This window comes from Babjeviella inositovora (genome assembly GCF_001661335.1).
Source record: "Babjeviella inositovora NRRL Y-12698 unplaced genomic scaffold BABINscaffold_14, whole genome shotgun sequence".
NCBI lineage: Eukaryota > Fungi > Ascomycota > Pichiomycetes > Serinales > Babjeviella > Babjeviella inositovora.
In genome coordinates, this window is record NW_017566851.1 from 127,584 (window position 1) to 141,328 (window position 13,745).

The 13,745-nt window shown below is 48.0% G+C and overlaps 7 protein-coding genes across 7 annotated transcripts; 3 read left to right on the plus strand and 4 right to left on the minus strand.

Annotated features, from left to right (window-relative positions):
* The first annotated feature begins 778 nt into the window (after positions 1-778).
* BABINDRAFT_163340 (uncharacterized protein) lies at positions 779-2,053 on the plus strand. Its single transcript, XM_019129852.1, has one exon. The coding sequence runs from the start codon at positions 830-832 to the stop codon at positions 1,967-1,969; it is 1,140 nt and encodes a 379-aa protein (XP_018982945.1). The 5' UTR covers positions 779-829; the 3' UTR covers positions 1,970-2,053.
* A 204-nt stretch (positions 2,054-2,257) lies between these two features.
* On the minus strand, positions 2,258-3,203 carry URA3 (orotidine-5'-phosphate decarboxylase). The gene has a single exon (XM_019129853.1). The coding sequence runs from the start codon at positions 3,173-3,175 to the stop codon at positions 2,447-2,449; it is 729 nt and encodes a 242-aa protein (XP_018982946.1). The 5' UTR covers positions 3,176-3,203; the 3' UTR covers positions 2,258-2,446.
* A 260-nt stretch (positions 3,204-3,463) lies between these two features.
* Positions 3,464-3,819, plus strand: TIM9 (protein transporter). Its single transcript, XM_019129854.1, has one exon. It carries the CDS (start codon positions 3,470-3,472, stop codon positions 3,731-3,733), a length of 264 nt encoding a protein of 87 aa, XP_018982947.1. The 5' UTR covers positions 3,464-3,469; the 3' UTR covers positions 3,734-3,819.
* Positions 3,820-3,981: 162 nt separating this feature from the next.
* BABINDRAFT_163343 (uncharacterized protein) lies at positions 3,982-5,501 on the minus strand. The gene has a single exon (XM_019129855.1). The coding sequence runs from the start codon at positions 5,489-5,491 to the stop codon at positions 4,052-4,054; it is 1,440 nt and encodes a 479-aa protein (XP_018982948.1). The 5' UTR covers positions 5,492-5,501; the 3' UTR covers positions 3,982-4,051.
* Positions 5,502-5,636: 135 nt separating this feature from the next.
* BABINDRAFT_163344 (asparagine--tRNA ligase) lies at positions 5,637-7,583 on the minus strand. Its single transcript, XM_019129856.1, has one exon. The coding sequence runs from the start codon at positions 7,485-7,487 to the stop codon at positions 6,024-6,026; it is 1,464 nt and encodes a 487-aa protein (XP_018982949.1). The 5' UTR covers positions 7,488-7,583; the 3' UTR covers positions 5,637-6,023.
* A 1,880-nt stretch (positions 7,584-9,463) lies between these two features.
* BABINDRAFT_66815 (uncharacterized protein) lies at positions 9,464-11,729 on the plus strand (the record flags this gene model as incomplete). The annotated part of the gene is made up of 1 exon (XM_019132487.1): positions 9,464-11,729. The coding sequence occupies one exon, from the start codon at positions 9,464-9,466 to the stop codon at positions 11,576-11,578; it is 2,115 nt and encodes a 704-aa protein (XP_018982950.1). The 3' UTR covers positions 11,579-11,729.
* A 230-nt stretch (positions 11,730-11,959) lies between these two features.
* MMS21 (SUMO ligase) lies at positions 11,960-13,059 on the minus strand. The gene has a single exon (XM_019129857.1). The coding sequence runs from the start codon at positions 13,001-13,003 to the stop codon at positions 12,176-12,178; it is 828 nt and encodes a 275-aa protein (XP_018982951.1). The 5' UTR covers positions 13,004-13,059; the 3' UTR covers positions 11,960-12,175.
* Between the last annotated feature and the right edge of the window lie 686 nt (positions 13,060-13,745).

Below are 13,745 nucleotides of genomic sequence, written 5' to 3' on the forward strand. Positions count from 1 at the left end.
GAAGAGTCAAAGAGGGACGTAAACTATAGAAATGATCCTATGAAGTACGTCGACAAAGAAAGGAAAGTTCCAAACCGTTAGAAAGCAGGGAGGCGGACGGGCCCCTTTTATACTGATCAGAAGGGTGCAGGATGCCATGAAAAAAAGTTCATAGGCCCAGAAATATTATAACTAGGGCTTCTGAAGGCTGCATGACAGTGGCAAAACATGCCAAAGTCCATAGACTAGGAAGTAGGCCCACTAGCATGGTTTACAGTTTATTTTATGCCAGATAAAGCTTAGTATTATTCAGTTAGTTATAGCGTTTGTCTAGTGTTAATACGTACCGGGTGCCGTATCTAAGGTAAATGCACCAATGGATATATTGGTATATTCATTAATAAATTTTATTACGCATCAATACCACAGTATTAACAAAGTAGCACATCTACCTTTTTCAGGCGGAAAAATTTGCCATATTAGAAATCTAAGCCCTATATCATTTTTAAAAAAATATAACCATTTCCTTTCGTCAGGTCCCGCCAGAACCCCGCCTCCCAGCGCTGTTTTGATCCCGGGGCCGAAATATACTGTGCCGGACAATTCTTACATATAGGCCTAAAGTACAGCTTTAATGCTGCGGCTATGAGAGATCTCTGTATCTCTTGGCTAAGATAGCAGAGGCCAACTCGATAAACATACATGCCCCAATACCATGGATGTTAGGAACATAGAGGACTACTCCTTCGACGCTCTAACAGGAGACTCTAAAGATGCAAATGCCCAGTCCACGCTATCGACCAAAAACACCCGAGTCGTCGGCGCCTCCACTGCCGGTATCCGTGCCATCATGACCCAGATCACTGCCCTCTACCTCCGTACACCCGCCAAGCTCTTCAGACCCTCGCGATTTGACTACCTTGCCACCACTAGGTTGATGTTTCGCGACTCCTTGAAGGACAAGCCCTACCGCTTCTTCACCCATTCGTCGTTGGCCATCCTCACCAGTGCTGTAAAGGCCCACGGTTGGCTGTATATTCCCAAGCATGTCATGCCGCCTTTGATTCTCAACAGTGCCACGGGCGTAATCTTATACACGACGTACCTCGGCTCGCTCCAGGCGCTAAGCGACAAACACACAGTCGGCACCCTGGTATACCCTAGCCCGTTGGACACGTTCCGGGCAGGCTTCTTGGCAGGATTTGCCCAGTCACTAGCGGCTGCGCCTATTGACGCCATCCAGGCCAGATCCAGCGCGCTGGAGGTTTTGTCGGGGGGTATCCACAACACCACGTACTGGCAGTACGGCTTAAAAAAGCTCCAGGAGATTGGGGTGACGGGTGTTTTTGCGGGATACGGGTTGAGTATGGTGAAAGAGAGTGTTGGTTTTGCCTTTTATTTCAGCACGTTTGAGTACATAAAGAACCAAGCCTTCTGCAACACGGTGAACATGATATATGGGTACCGAAAGCTCAAGGCCACTATTCTCTTTAGGGACCCCCCATCCTCTGAATCTTCCCGTCAGATCAACCGCAACCACAAGTTTTTGCAAACCACCTTTATTTTGCTTGCCGGGGCCAGTGCTGCTTTTGTCCTCTTGGCGATTCAGTATCCGTTGACCAAGGTTCAGAACATCCACTTGAAGAGATTGGAGTACTTGGACATCGCAGCCCAACAAGCCAAACCAGCCCCACCCGCACCGCCTGCTGTCGACCCTTCCACCAAGCACCCTATTTCCGCCAAGCTCCAGCCATTTATCGACTACTTCAAAAATCCCAAGATCAAGTTGTACTACCAGTCGTACCTTGATACTATCATCCACGTAGATAAGGCGAAGAGCAGGTCAAAGTTGAGTTGGTTCCAGTGGGGCTACCGTGGGTTTGCCTACAACGCCTTGACGATGATCCCCACGACCAGTGTGTGTCTCTTGGTGTTTGAGATTTTACGGACGCGTTTAGCCGACGAGTTGGAAGACTCCCTTGAGCCATAGACCCATCATGTATATAGACCCATCATGTATATCATTCCACAACCTTGTACATTTACAGATGTTTCCAGTTAACATCAACGACCAGCTGCAGATGTAGTATTCTCATCAAATAGTTTTTCCGGGATTAATCCAACTCTTTTGGAAGAGACTTAACCCGTAAGGACTACCGGCTCCTAGAACCGACAAGTCCTATAGTACAGGTAAAGCTATCTGCTAGGATTAGGACATTCTTCAATCCTCAGAATACCCCGTTCTTGTATTACCGATTAGGAAGCTTTACCCCAGACTCGGCACTACTCCCTTTTCTGAAGGTAGTATTTTGACTAGGAGTGTCAGAATTGACTTTATATTATCACTCGATAGAAGGTAGCCCCTACACGCACTGTTCACGACTTACACTGAAGATCCTACACACGGCTTATCTGTCCTACACATCTTCGTTACAACTTTGCGTGAAACCTACTTAAGCGTACATTTCTAAAGCTGCCCAGTCTTCTTCAAGTAGGCGTTCCACCCAGCTTGTCTGTATCTTTCACCCTCGACCTTAGGGTCACGACCCTTGCCGAACAAACCTCTGCCCACAATAATGACATCGGTACCAGTGGAGACGACCTCATCGACCGGTCTGTACTGCTGGCCCAAGGCGTCACCCTTGTCGTCCAAGCCGACACCCGGGGTCATAACGAGCCAGTCGAAACCATCAGCACTACCGCCCATATCTCTCTGGGCGATAAACCCAATACAGAACTCCTTGTCGGACTTGGCAATCTCGATGGTCTTTTCGGTGTATTCCCCGTAGGCCAAGGAGCCCTTTGAGGACAACTCAGCCAACATCAACAAGCCTCTAGGCTCGGAAGTGGTTTCCTGGGCGGCCTGCTTCAAGCCCTGGACGATGCCCGCGCCGGTAATCCCGTGGGCGTTAGTGATATCGGACCACTGGGCAATTTTGTAGACCCCGCCAGAGTACTGGTGCTTGACGGTGTTGCCAATGTCTGCGAACTTTCTGTCTTCGAAGATCATGAAGTTGTGCTTAGCAGCCAAGGCCAACAACGGCTCGATGGTGGCCTCAAACGAAAAGTCGTCGATGATGTCGATGTGGGTCTTGACAAGACAGATGTACGGTCCCAACTGGTCAACCAATGTCAAAAACTCGGCGGTGGTGTTGACGTCCACCGATGCACACAAGTTGGTTTTCTTGGTCTCCATCAAGGTGAGCAACTTCGCGGCAACCTGGGAGCTGTGTGCCGCGGCTCTCTGAGTGTAGCTTTGCGTATTGACCATTTTGTTATCAGTACTGGGAGGACACCAGCGCTAATAATTGGAAGAGTCGGATTAAACGTGAAAAATAAGACCTAGCGAAGAAAAAAGAAAGAAAACTTTCAAGGAATAAATGCAGGATATTTTACCAGTTTTTCATGCCGACAATCAGAAGGCAACTCATTTATATAAGAATCCAACGCTGTAACAATTCATCCATAGCTCCATCTCAATAAACGCAAAATGGACCAATTAAACGCCAAGGAACAGCAAGAATTTCAACAGATTGTTGAGCAGAAGCAGATGAAGGACTTTATGAGATTATACTCCAACTTGGTCGAGAAGTGCTTCACCGACTGTGTCAACGATTTCACCTCCAACAAGTTGACCACCAAGGAAGACACCTGTATCATGAGATGCGCTGAGAAGTTCTTGAAGCACTCTGAGCGTGTTGGCCAGCGTTTCCAGGAACAAAATGCCGCCTTGACCCAGCAGATGCAGCGCTAAGACACCCTGTGTCGCCCTTTACTGGTAAAAGGAAAGGCTTTCTGACGGTTCATTAGACCTGTATATATTCTTTTGATTCCATGTTTATGTCCCGAATAGAGACTATGTTTATTTTGGTGTAGAAGCGCTGGTGTAGTGGAAGAGGGTCCCCGGGGCCTAGCATCTAACTGGAGGACCGGCTACATACCTAAACTTGTGTACCCTTTGATGTCTGGTTTAACCAAACGATTGGCCTAAAACCGAAGTGAGCTTTTGCTTACATTTAGCATTACCTTAGATTCGTGTACATCTTTAATAGAATGGGTCGCCTTAACAGCGCTAGCCATCACGTTGTGCGCTCTTGAACAAGTTCAACATCATGTCGACGTCTTTGATCATCTGGAGAGTCCACAGATACGTTTCGGTGTCCTCATGGTTGTACATGATTGCATTTGCAAACATGAGCCTTAGACTCCGCTCGAACTCCACAAAGTTGGTAATCTCCTGCTTCTTGACCATTTGCTTCAAAATCTTCAAGTCAATGGGACTGCGAATAAGCGAGTAGTAGTCCGGCGCATCGTTCTCGCTCACAGGCTGTAGGAACATGGTGGCGTACTTGTTACCAGAGATGTCTGTGATAAGCTGGTTGACCATCGACTGGAACCGCTTGTTCGATTGCGCCGGCGGAGTCATTGACTTGCGCTTTCTAGCGTTGAACTGAGAGGCAGTAGTGGCCTCCTCAGGGGTATCCGCTTCGAAGGTGACCCTTTCTTTTCTGTCATCAAGTTCTTCTTTTACGTCCTGGGAGTCTTCAACGCTGTTTGGAATGGTTTCCTGGGAACCAGTCTCTATCTCAGCTTCAGATTTGTGCTCGTCAACGAGTCCCACAGGCTTTGATTTTTCGGTATTATTCGCCTCTTCCTTCACCTCAACTTGGGTTTCCCCATCTAGAATATTTTCTGTGGCTTCAGATATGGTTTCATTGATAACAGGAACAGTGATCTCTTCACCCTTGATTTCTATGTCCTCCATAGCCTCGGCTTCATTTTGGATTTCACCTTCCTCATTTCTCCCTATTTCTTCGTCTTCCGCTACTTCATCCTCTGCCACTTCATCCACTTTTGCTTTATCCTCCTCGCCATCCTTCTCATCTTCCTCTTCCTCACCTTCCTCCTCGTCTACCTTCGCTTCCTCCCTTTTTGTCTCAGGATCTGCAAGTGGGCTGGTCACGGACTCGGCAAATTCCACCGGCATGTGTGTCTCGGAAAGCACATCGCTCTGACTGGCCTCCAACACCGGCGATAGCGGCTCAGGTGTGAGCGGTTCCGACTCTTCGGGTACCAAAACACTCTCGCTATCCACAAAGTGCTCTTCTGGCGATCCAGTATCCATTGCACCCTCAATCTCCAGTGGTTCCGTTTTCTCATCATACGCTTTAAGATCTAGGGCCAAGTTGTGCACTCTCGACGAGACGAGCTCTTTTAGCTCGTCCAATGTCGTGCGGAGGCTGGCCTCGTCAGAGGTTATGTGTGCGAGTATGGCGGTTTCCCGAGGCCACTCCATCTTCAAACGGGATTTCAAGATACGCTGGATGTCTTGCGACAGAAGCGTGAGGGAGTGGAGCTTTAAAAGATGGTTGTAATTAACCATGTGCAAGACCTCATCATCGGTGTATATCGTTGGCGCTAGACCGGAATTGCTCTGTTCGTAGAAAGATGAAACTAAAAACCAGACAGTCTGTAACACTGCGATCTCCTTGACGATTAGCAGAGCATCCATTGTGTATGAGGAATATCTGTGGTGGGTGTATATTTTTGTATCGATATTTATTTCGCTCACTTGTCGCGATAAATTCGCGGGAAAGCGGTTTACGCGTATGTTGCATCCAGGAGACTCAGGGTTGAATAAGGTGAAACATTTTAAAGAGATATTTTACTTTGGATATACTATTATATTCGTGTAACAGTTTATCAACAGGAGGCGTGGCGAAGCCCTTTTGCTTCTTGCTGATTCAGATCTTAGCCCATACCCTGATCGGTGTTCTACTTGAGGTATAAACCGATACCCTTCTACAGAGAGTTGAGCAATATCCTAATGCAACGGCCAGCTATTATCTGTAGGTTATATTTAGTGACCATTCCAATTAATTCAATCAGAATATCTCGCTAAATGTATCTCCGGGTAATCATTAGACCCATCCGTGACATAACTGCATTGAGGTCTTACGCTGACATTTTGGAATGGACGGTATTGAACTAAATATATACAGCGTTCTTTTTGTCCTGGGGCTAATCATAATAGGGATCCAGACCTAACACACACAGCTTTCGGCGGCCCTAGGGAACGGAATCACGTCCCTGATGTTCTCTATGTTGGCAAGGTAGCACAACAAGCGCTCAAACCCCATGCCGAACCCGCCGTGGGGAACCGTCCCGTAGGTTCTCAAATCTGCATACCATTGCACTTCCTCTGGCTTCATCCCGAGCCGCATGATCTCCGTCTGCAACTTCCTGTAGTCGTGCTCTCTCATGGAGCCCCCAATCAATTCCCCGACATCAGGTACGAGCAAGTCAAAGCAGCCCACGGTCTGCTGCGCTTCCGGCAACGACGCGTCGTTGATCTTCATGTAGAACGGCTTCATCGCCTTGGGATAGTCGGTGACAAATACTGGTCTCGCAAAGTGTTCCCCCGCGAGCCACTTCTCATGCTCTGTTTGTAAGGACTCGCCCCACATTGGCCGGTACATGAACGGCACCAGCTCGTGCTGCTTCGCCAAAATTGTCACCGCTTCGGTGTAGGTGACGGATGGCCAGTCACCAGCAAGAAGCGTCTCCCATCTGTGCTTCATCACCGCAATCTCCTCCATGCTAAATCGCGACTTTTCCAAGTCCGCAACGCCCCCCGGGCCGTCCTGCTGCAATTGGCGCACCACGTGCTTGATCATAGCCTCAGCCAAAGCTGTCACCTGGTGCACACTATCCACGTATGAAACTTCCGCCTCTAACATCCAGAACTCACTCAAGTGGCGCGTGGTGTTAGAGGTTTCGGCGCGGAAGCACGGCGACAACGTCCACACGCGGTTAAGCGCCATACAGATCGCCTCGAGGTGCAACTGCGTGGACACAGTCAAGTAGGCGTTTTTACCAAAGAACTTGCCCTTTGCGGCAGCTCTCTCCACCTGGAAGAGCTCACCGGCACCCTCACAGTCGGAGCTGGTGATCAACGGTGGATGCGTCTTGACAAAATCGTGCGACGCAAAGAAAGCCCCAAGCTCCGACTCTACAAGCGATCGGAACCGGAGCACTGACGAGAGCTTGTTCGTCTTGAAGCGCAACGTTGGGAGTTCCTTGCGGAGGTACGCGGATGAGTGGAACTTCTTTTGGAGCGGGTAGTCGGCCGGCACATCGCCCAAAATAGCCACCTTTTCATCTACCGCATTGAGGCGGAGCTCGTGTGACTGCGAGCCTTTGAGACACTCGGTCCAGGTTCCGCAGACGCGGATGTTCTGGCCGATCTTGAGTTCTAGCGCGCTGTTCGCGAGGAGCGACGGATCGGGTATCACTACGTTGAGCATATGGTGGTTCAGGCCATCGGAAATGTCGATAAACGCCACCTTTTTAAACACACGGATGGCCTTGACCAACCCCTGGGTCGTGATCTCGGTGTTGGCAGGCGGTGGGTTCATGAAGAGCTGGTTGATGGTGGGCGGTAGGCTGAACGAGACCTGGCGGCGGCCCAGCACGGTCCTGAAGGAGATGAGCGTTCGAGAGAACATGGAGGGGAAAGAGAAGTTTGGGATAAATATGGGCTATTAATGAATGGGTAATCAAACTCCGGTATCCCGAGAGATTTTTTAGCATGATGAGCCTCGGTTGGCGGCAGCAAATCGTGCGGTATATGTTGGCAGTTAAAGAAAAGCGGTTGGTGTGCACGTGACCAAAGGTTGAAGTATGCGGCGCAGGTTATGGCTGGATGGGTTGGGTGTGCCATTCTTCCAAACACGTGGAGTATACCATGATATAGTTAAAAACGTGAATATGAACTGAAATTGAAGCAGTATTTGTAACGAGATAGGATGAAAGAGGAGATGTAGATACTATAGTGAAGGTTATGATGTAAACAGACTAGCTCTGCTTCCTATGTATCTGTTACAGACCGCCTAGACGTATACAATAGGGCAGTCCACGGGGCGACAAACATGATAGGTTCAGAGTCATTATTAGGATTAACAAGACGGTCGTAAACTCCTTAACCAATATTGATATCAGTTAGAATTGATAGAAACTGGTGGTGGTTCCTCCAAAATTCAGAATTTGGTTCAAACTAGTTATACCCCCCAACAATACTCTTATCGTGCTTGGCGGCTGACACATCTATAGCGGAGCCAAAATGCGAATCCGGAGAGTCAATTTAGGCTGTTTGCTGTTCAGTCTTGCATGTACCTAGTTTGACCAAGACCCCAACACAGCGCTAATGAAAACCCCTCCTGTGGCATATCTAACCTGCAAATGTTTATGGTGCATGTTTACCCTGGCAGCTAACCCAATGACGAATTTTCGTGATTTAGTAACATATATCTATGCCCCCCTCCACCAGTTATCTAGAACAGCCTACCTTTGCTCCCTTAACCTTCAAAGATTTATTTGTGCTATGCATTTACACTGGCGCAACTTGTCCGGAAACAGTGTTAATACCGTGGGTGCAACAGCCCGTCAACGTTCCCTTACGCGACATCGTAACAAGGGTTGCCCTGGGTTGAGCCAACAAATATATTATTGCCAGTTATGCTGTACACAAGAAACTAAAAATTAATCTCGATCTCCAATTGTTATAAGCAAAGCGATACACAAAGATGCTCGGTAAGCCCAGCACTAAGCAGTTCCAAGCCTGCTCACATATTCCCCATCGTATGTAAGATAAGCCGCCCCCACAAGTCCCAAGACTATTTCTCTACCTACATGAAAAAAAATGCTTATTGATACTTAAATAAGAAGGCGCTTGCCAAGGCAACTTTATAGTTTAGGGCTGAAATAAAATGACTTCTGTGCACTCCCCGCCCCATCCAATCAAATCTATACCAAAAAGTGCCACAGTACGCTAAACCTATTGTACGCGCTTATCTGCTACATTTTAAGATGCCGGTTACTGAGGATAGGGGCCCTGAGTGCGAGAGGCGGATCGACGCCTGAGACTAGTATGTGGACAGCTGGAACTTATACGAGCGGAGGTATATGCAAGGCTTGCAGGACAGAAGCTTCAGGGTTGACTACAACCATGCCAGCACCCGTACCATCACTCGTGCCATTTATATTTACACCGGAAACCAACACAAACCGGAGCAGGTTCCCTCCAGAACAACGAAATAAAAGACTGGTGGCTACTAATTAATCTTTAACAACCAAAGATTTTGAACCGACACCACCCATTTGCATCTCAGGGGATGCATCTTGAGCCGCATCAGACGCCTCACTCTCAAACAAGCATCAATGATTCTCCACATCTCCGAAAAAGTTCACTGGGCAACACGGATAGGTTCTACAAAACCTTTATATCTGTCCTGTTTCCAAGTTTACCAAACTCACATTTTTCGTCCCCCCAGTTATACACTAGAAACTAATTTCCTTTCCTCTTAGAATCCGTTTTACTCAAAGTTTGATGCCGGCATCACTCCCAGAACCCTCACATTTAGAGGCACACCCTCTAATATCCGCAGCTTCCTCTTACGAAAGTTCCATGCAATCAGTCTTGGCCATGTTGCCATTGAATCCCGAATCGATTGCAGGCTGCTTTGCAGTACCTAATACCGCCCGCGCGGACGGCTCCCCTGTGTTTAGAAACAAGTTCAGCCGCAGCATGGGCTTGGCCACCTCCATTCATCCCAAAATAACAACCCTCTACGATTTTTTCAACAGTGCTATAGCGTTGTTTCCCTCAAACCACTGTCTTGCCGTTAGGAGTCCTCAAGAGCAAACGTACCGCCTTAAGACTTTTTTAGAGGTTGGGAGGATCAGGGATTGGTTTGGCTCTGGTCTAGAATGTTTGCTTGACACTGATTTGGCTGAGAGCGGTCTGATTAGAACTCCGTTCGTGTTAGCCATATATGCCCCTAACTGCTTCGAGTGGATTATTGCTGACTTGAGCTGCATCGCCTACTCCATCCCGACAACTCCGTTGTATGACACGTTGGACCCGGAGTCTATTGTTTTCATCTTGGAGCTCACCAAGACACGGGCCGTTTTGGTGTCTCCTGCACAGGTTACCTGTATTGTGGATATCTTGCGGAACAACCACCTCAATGGTGTGAAGGTAATTATCATCACCGAGATAGAACTGTTACTGCTGATTGACCCAAAAACGAGAGAGCGGGCGAAGAAATGGGGGGTGAGGTTGATAACCTTTGCCGAGGTGACCGCTATTGGAGCCAGAAAGCCAGCAGCACACATACCCCCAACTGCTGCCTCGATACACACCATATCCTTCACTTCCGGGACACTGGGCAGACCTAAGGGGGTAGAGTTAACACACGGCAATGCGGTGGCAGGGATTACGTCTCTTTATACGGTTACTCCCAAGCCTGACACCCGTATACGTCAATACAGATCCTTGTGCTATTTACCCTTAGCCCATATTATCCAGAGGCAGGTGATCCACTTTGAGTTTAGCTTTGGGGGCACGGTTTATCTCCCGTCGGTGCCCAATGACAGCAAACAGATACTCCAAGACATTTCCTTGATAAAGCCTACACATATGGCGGGTGTACCGCGAATCTTCAATAGAATAGAAGCGGGAATTTCCACCAAACTCGAATCCCTGAACATAGCGCTCAAAGTTCTCCACAAGAGGTGTATCGCATATAAGGAACAGAAGTTTAGTTCTGGAAATCACGTTACAAACCACTGGTTGTACGATCGCCGGTTTACCCAAAGGATTAAGGCGGAGTTGGGGTTGGATAACATACAGTTGTTAGCCACCGGGTCGGCGCCTATGCTTCCCGACGCCATTCAAAAACTACGCTATCTTCTCAACACCGAGGTGCTTCAAGGCTATGGCTTGACTGAGTCCTATGGCCCTGTTACGGCCCTGCTTCCGGGGGATAACTCGTACCCGGAAAGCTCGGGGTTTGTAACCATCACAACTGAAATCAAACTCCAGGACGTACCAGAGATGGAATATACCTGGAAAAAGAACCAATCGGGAGAATTATATCTTCGCGGCCCCCAAATTATGAGAGGATACTATAAAGATCCCGAAAAAACCCAAGAAGCTTTTGCAGAAGACGGGTGGTTCAAAACAGGGGACATTGCCAACATGGATGCAAATGGACGCGTCAAGATCATCGACCGCGCCAAGAACATTTTCAAGCTTTCTGACGGAGAGTACATCTCTCCTGAAAAGGTGGAAAACGTCTACTTGCAAGCCAACTCCCAATTTACCTCACAGACATATGTGTATGGTGACTCATTGCGATCGTTCTTGGTGGCCATCATTGTCCTCAAAGAGAACGCGTGCTTGGAGTTGTTGCAGTCCTCCCTGTCCAAAAAGTTTCCTGCGATTCGTTTTATGGATGAAACCAACCTGATGGAATTGAACGCAAACATTGAGTTACGAAAAGTCATTTTGCTGCACATGAACAAAAACGTTGCTGGTGCTGCTACAGCGTTGAATGAGATGGAGCGTGTGCGGAACGTCTGGCTATTTTTCAACCACACGTCCGAAACTGGCGAGAGAAATACGGGTGAAAACTTTGGGTTCACTATAGGAAACGGGTTGTTGACACCTTCCCTCAAGACGAAGCGGTTGGAGGCCCGAAGACGCTTTCATGACGCTGTAGAAAAGATGTATGAGGAGGGTGATTTTACTGTATGAGGGCTGGAAAGAAGCATCAAGAATAGGGGAAAATTCTCCATTTATCGAGTAATTGGCTAGGCTTGTACGGGTATACTCGTTGGAGGTGTCTGTAAAAACAATATCCAAGAAGCAAGCAATTTGGTTGAGAAAGGTTATAACTCTGAAATAGTCAATAAACCAGATATCCGCAAGGACTTGAAAGCCGGTATGTATTTAATCCTTTCGACGACCTTTATATGACAGTCGAGGTAAATCCGCTGAAATGATATGGTTAGTCCTGTCTATCAGAATATACTATCTCGGCGGAAGCTTATGCCCTTGCATATGAAATTTAGCCACATTAATATCCTTCAATCTTGCAACATATAACTCTTACCATGAGACCGAATGCATGGCGGAATGAACGTTGGTTCCAACCCCCTTTTTTACCCAGGCTGGTTTCCATCCTAAACGCCTCTCCTTGGTCAAATCCCGTCTCTAAACCTATCGGACAGTGCCTTTCTCGTAACAAACCTGGTTAACTACACTCTAATCTGCACACAGCCAACTTTCAATTCAAATCCGCTCTTAATTCCACCGCCTTGGTACGCATTAACACCTATACAACTTCACCTCCTACAACTTCACCATTTCCTCGGCATCTTTGCTCGCATTCTGCTGCTGGTTGTACGCGAGAACCCGCAACTTCATCAACTTGTCGGGCACCAAGTCCTTGGCCGAAATGCGCATCCCACACCCCATCGTTGGACAGTCAATCTCCCTGCTATGTTCCTGGCGCATCAACTCATGTACCGGCCCTTTTTCAAATACGTGGCGGCACTTTTTGGAGTAGTACGGGTCCACAAACAACTTACGTAACAACGGGTCGTACAAGTCCACCTTCCCACCGGCCATCGCAAGGTCGTCTTCGTCTTCCTCGGTCTCTGGAAGTGGTTCAAGCGGGTGTTGGATCACAAACGCGGCATTATTCAAGAAATGGATGTCCTCCTCGAGTGCGGCGCTGCGCTGGGGCGCCGGCTGCTGTGCTAGCAGGTCGTCGAGCATCTGTGTTAGTGAGCGATGGGTTTCGTCCAAGGGGATGTTCTGGTAGTGCTGGAGGTACTCCAACTGTAACGGCGGCTCCTCACGGGTTGTGTTGCGGAATGTGGCCTTGGTCTGGCTGACTGCTGCAAACATGCTGTTCTGGGCGTCCTGTGTGGTCTGCATCGATACGAGCATCTCACTAGCCTGTTTGAGAAGCTCTTCGCCCAGCGGTCCGTCCTGCAGACTGGTACCCATCGCGTCTGTAGCTATCGTCTCGAGGAACAGCATGGAGTAGCGGAGGAGGTCCTCCATCTCCTGTTTGAGGTTGTGCGCAGTGCTTGTTCCCACACGGATTTTGTCAAACTCCGATGCGAGAGATTCGTGGAGAGGGTAGTATGTGAGATTGAGTTCGTCGGACATGGGACAAGGCAGCAGCGAGATGTTCTAAGATCAGTGCACACCGAATCAGCACAAGCCGAATCAGCGTCAACGGAGACTCTTAAACGCGTTCTGCGCGTTACGGTTCATGTTGATGGGCTATATGCAGGACTTGAGGAGACTATGGGGTGGCTGCACCAAAAGAGAATAATATTATCAATTCTAGCGTGGTACACGGATATTTACGTCTTATATTTTAGATAGAAACCGATTACAAATGTGTATGACCTTACACCTATTGATACTCCCTTCGATGGCTTTATTTAGATTTTGTCGAGAATTCAACCATGGAATACTTGACGGGGTAAGCGCTTTCTCAAATATATCCGATAAATAATCGGTCCAGTTCACGCTATGGTGGATAACAATGTTTTCCTACCAGGGGTATATATGGCTCTTATTTATTTTGCTTAAAGACCGTGACAATGTAAACTACAAAAATTAAACTCTAGTTGTTCAGTGTTAGCCTTTGCCACCGTCTCACCTTGCCAACCCTGCTGTATATTCTTTATTACTTCAAACGAGGAAATTTTTAACGGAAACCCTCAAGTGATAACTAGCAAGACGATTTCTGAAAGTTATCAAGCTCTACCTCGGCGACATATCCCTCCTTTGTTTCCAGGAGGGCTGCGGTAGAGCCGCACGATGGACTCGGTTCACAATGAGCAGGATAATGCCGGATATTTCAGTCATAAATGTCGACACAGAGATGTGCTCGAGCTAC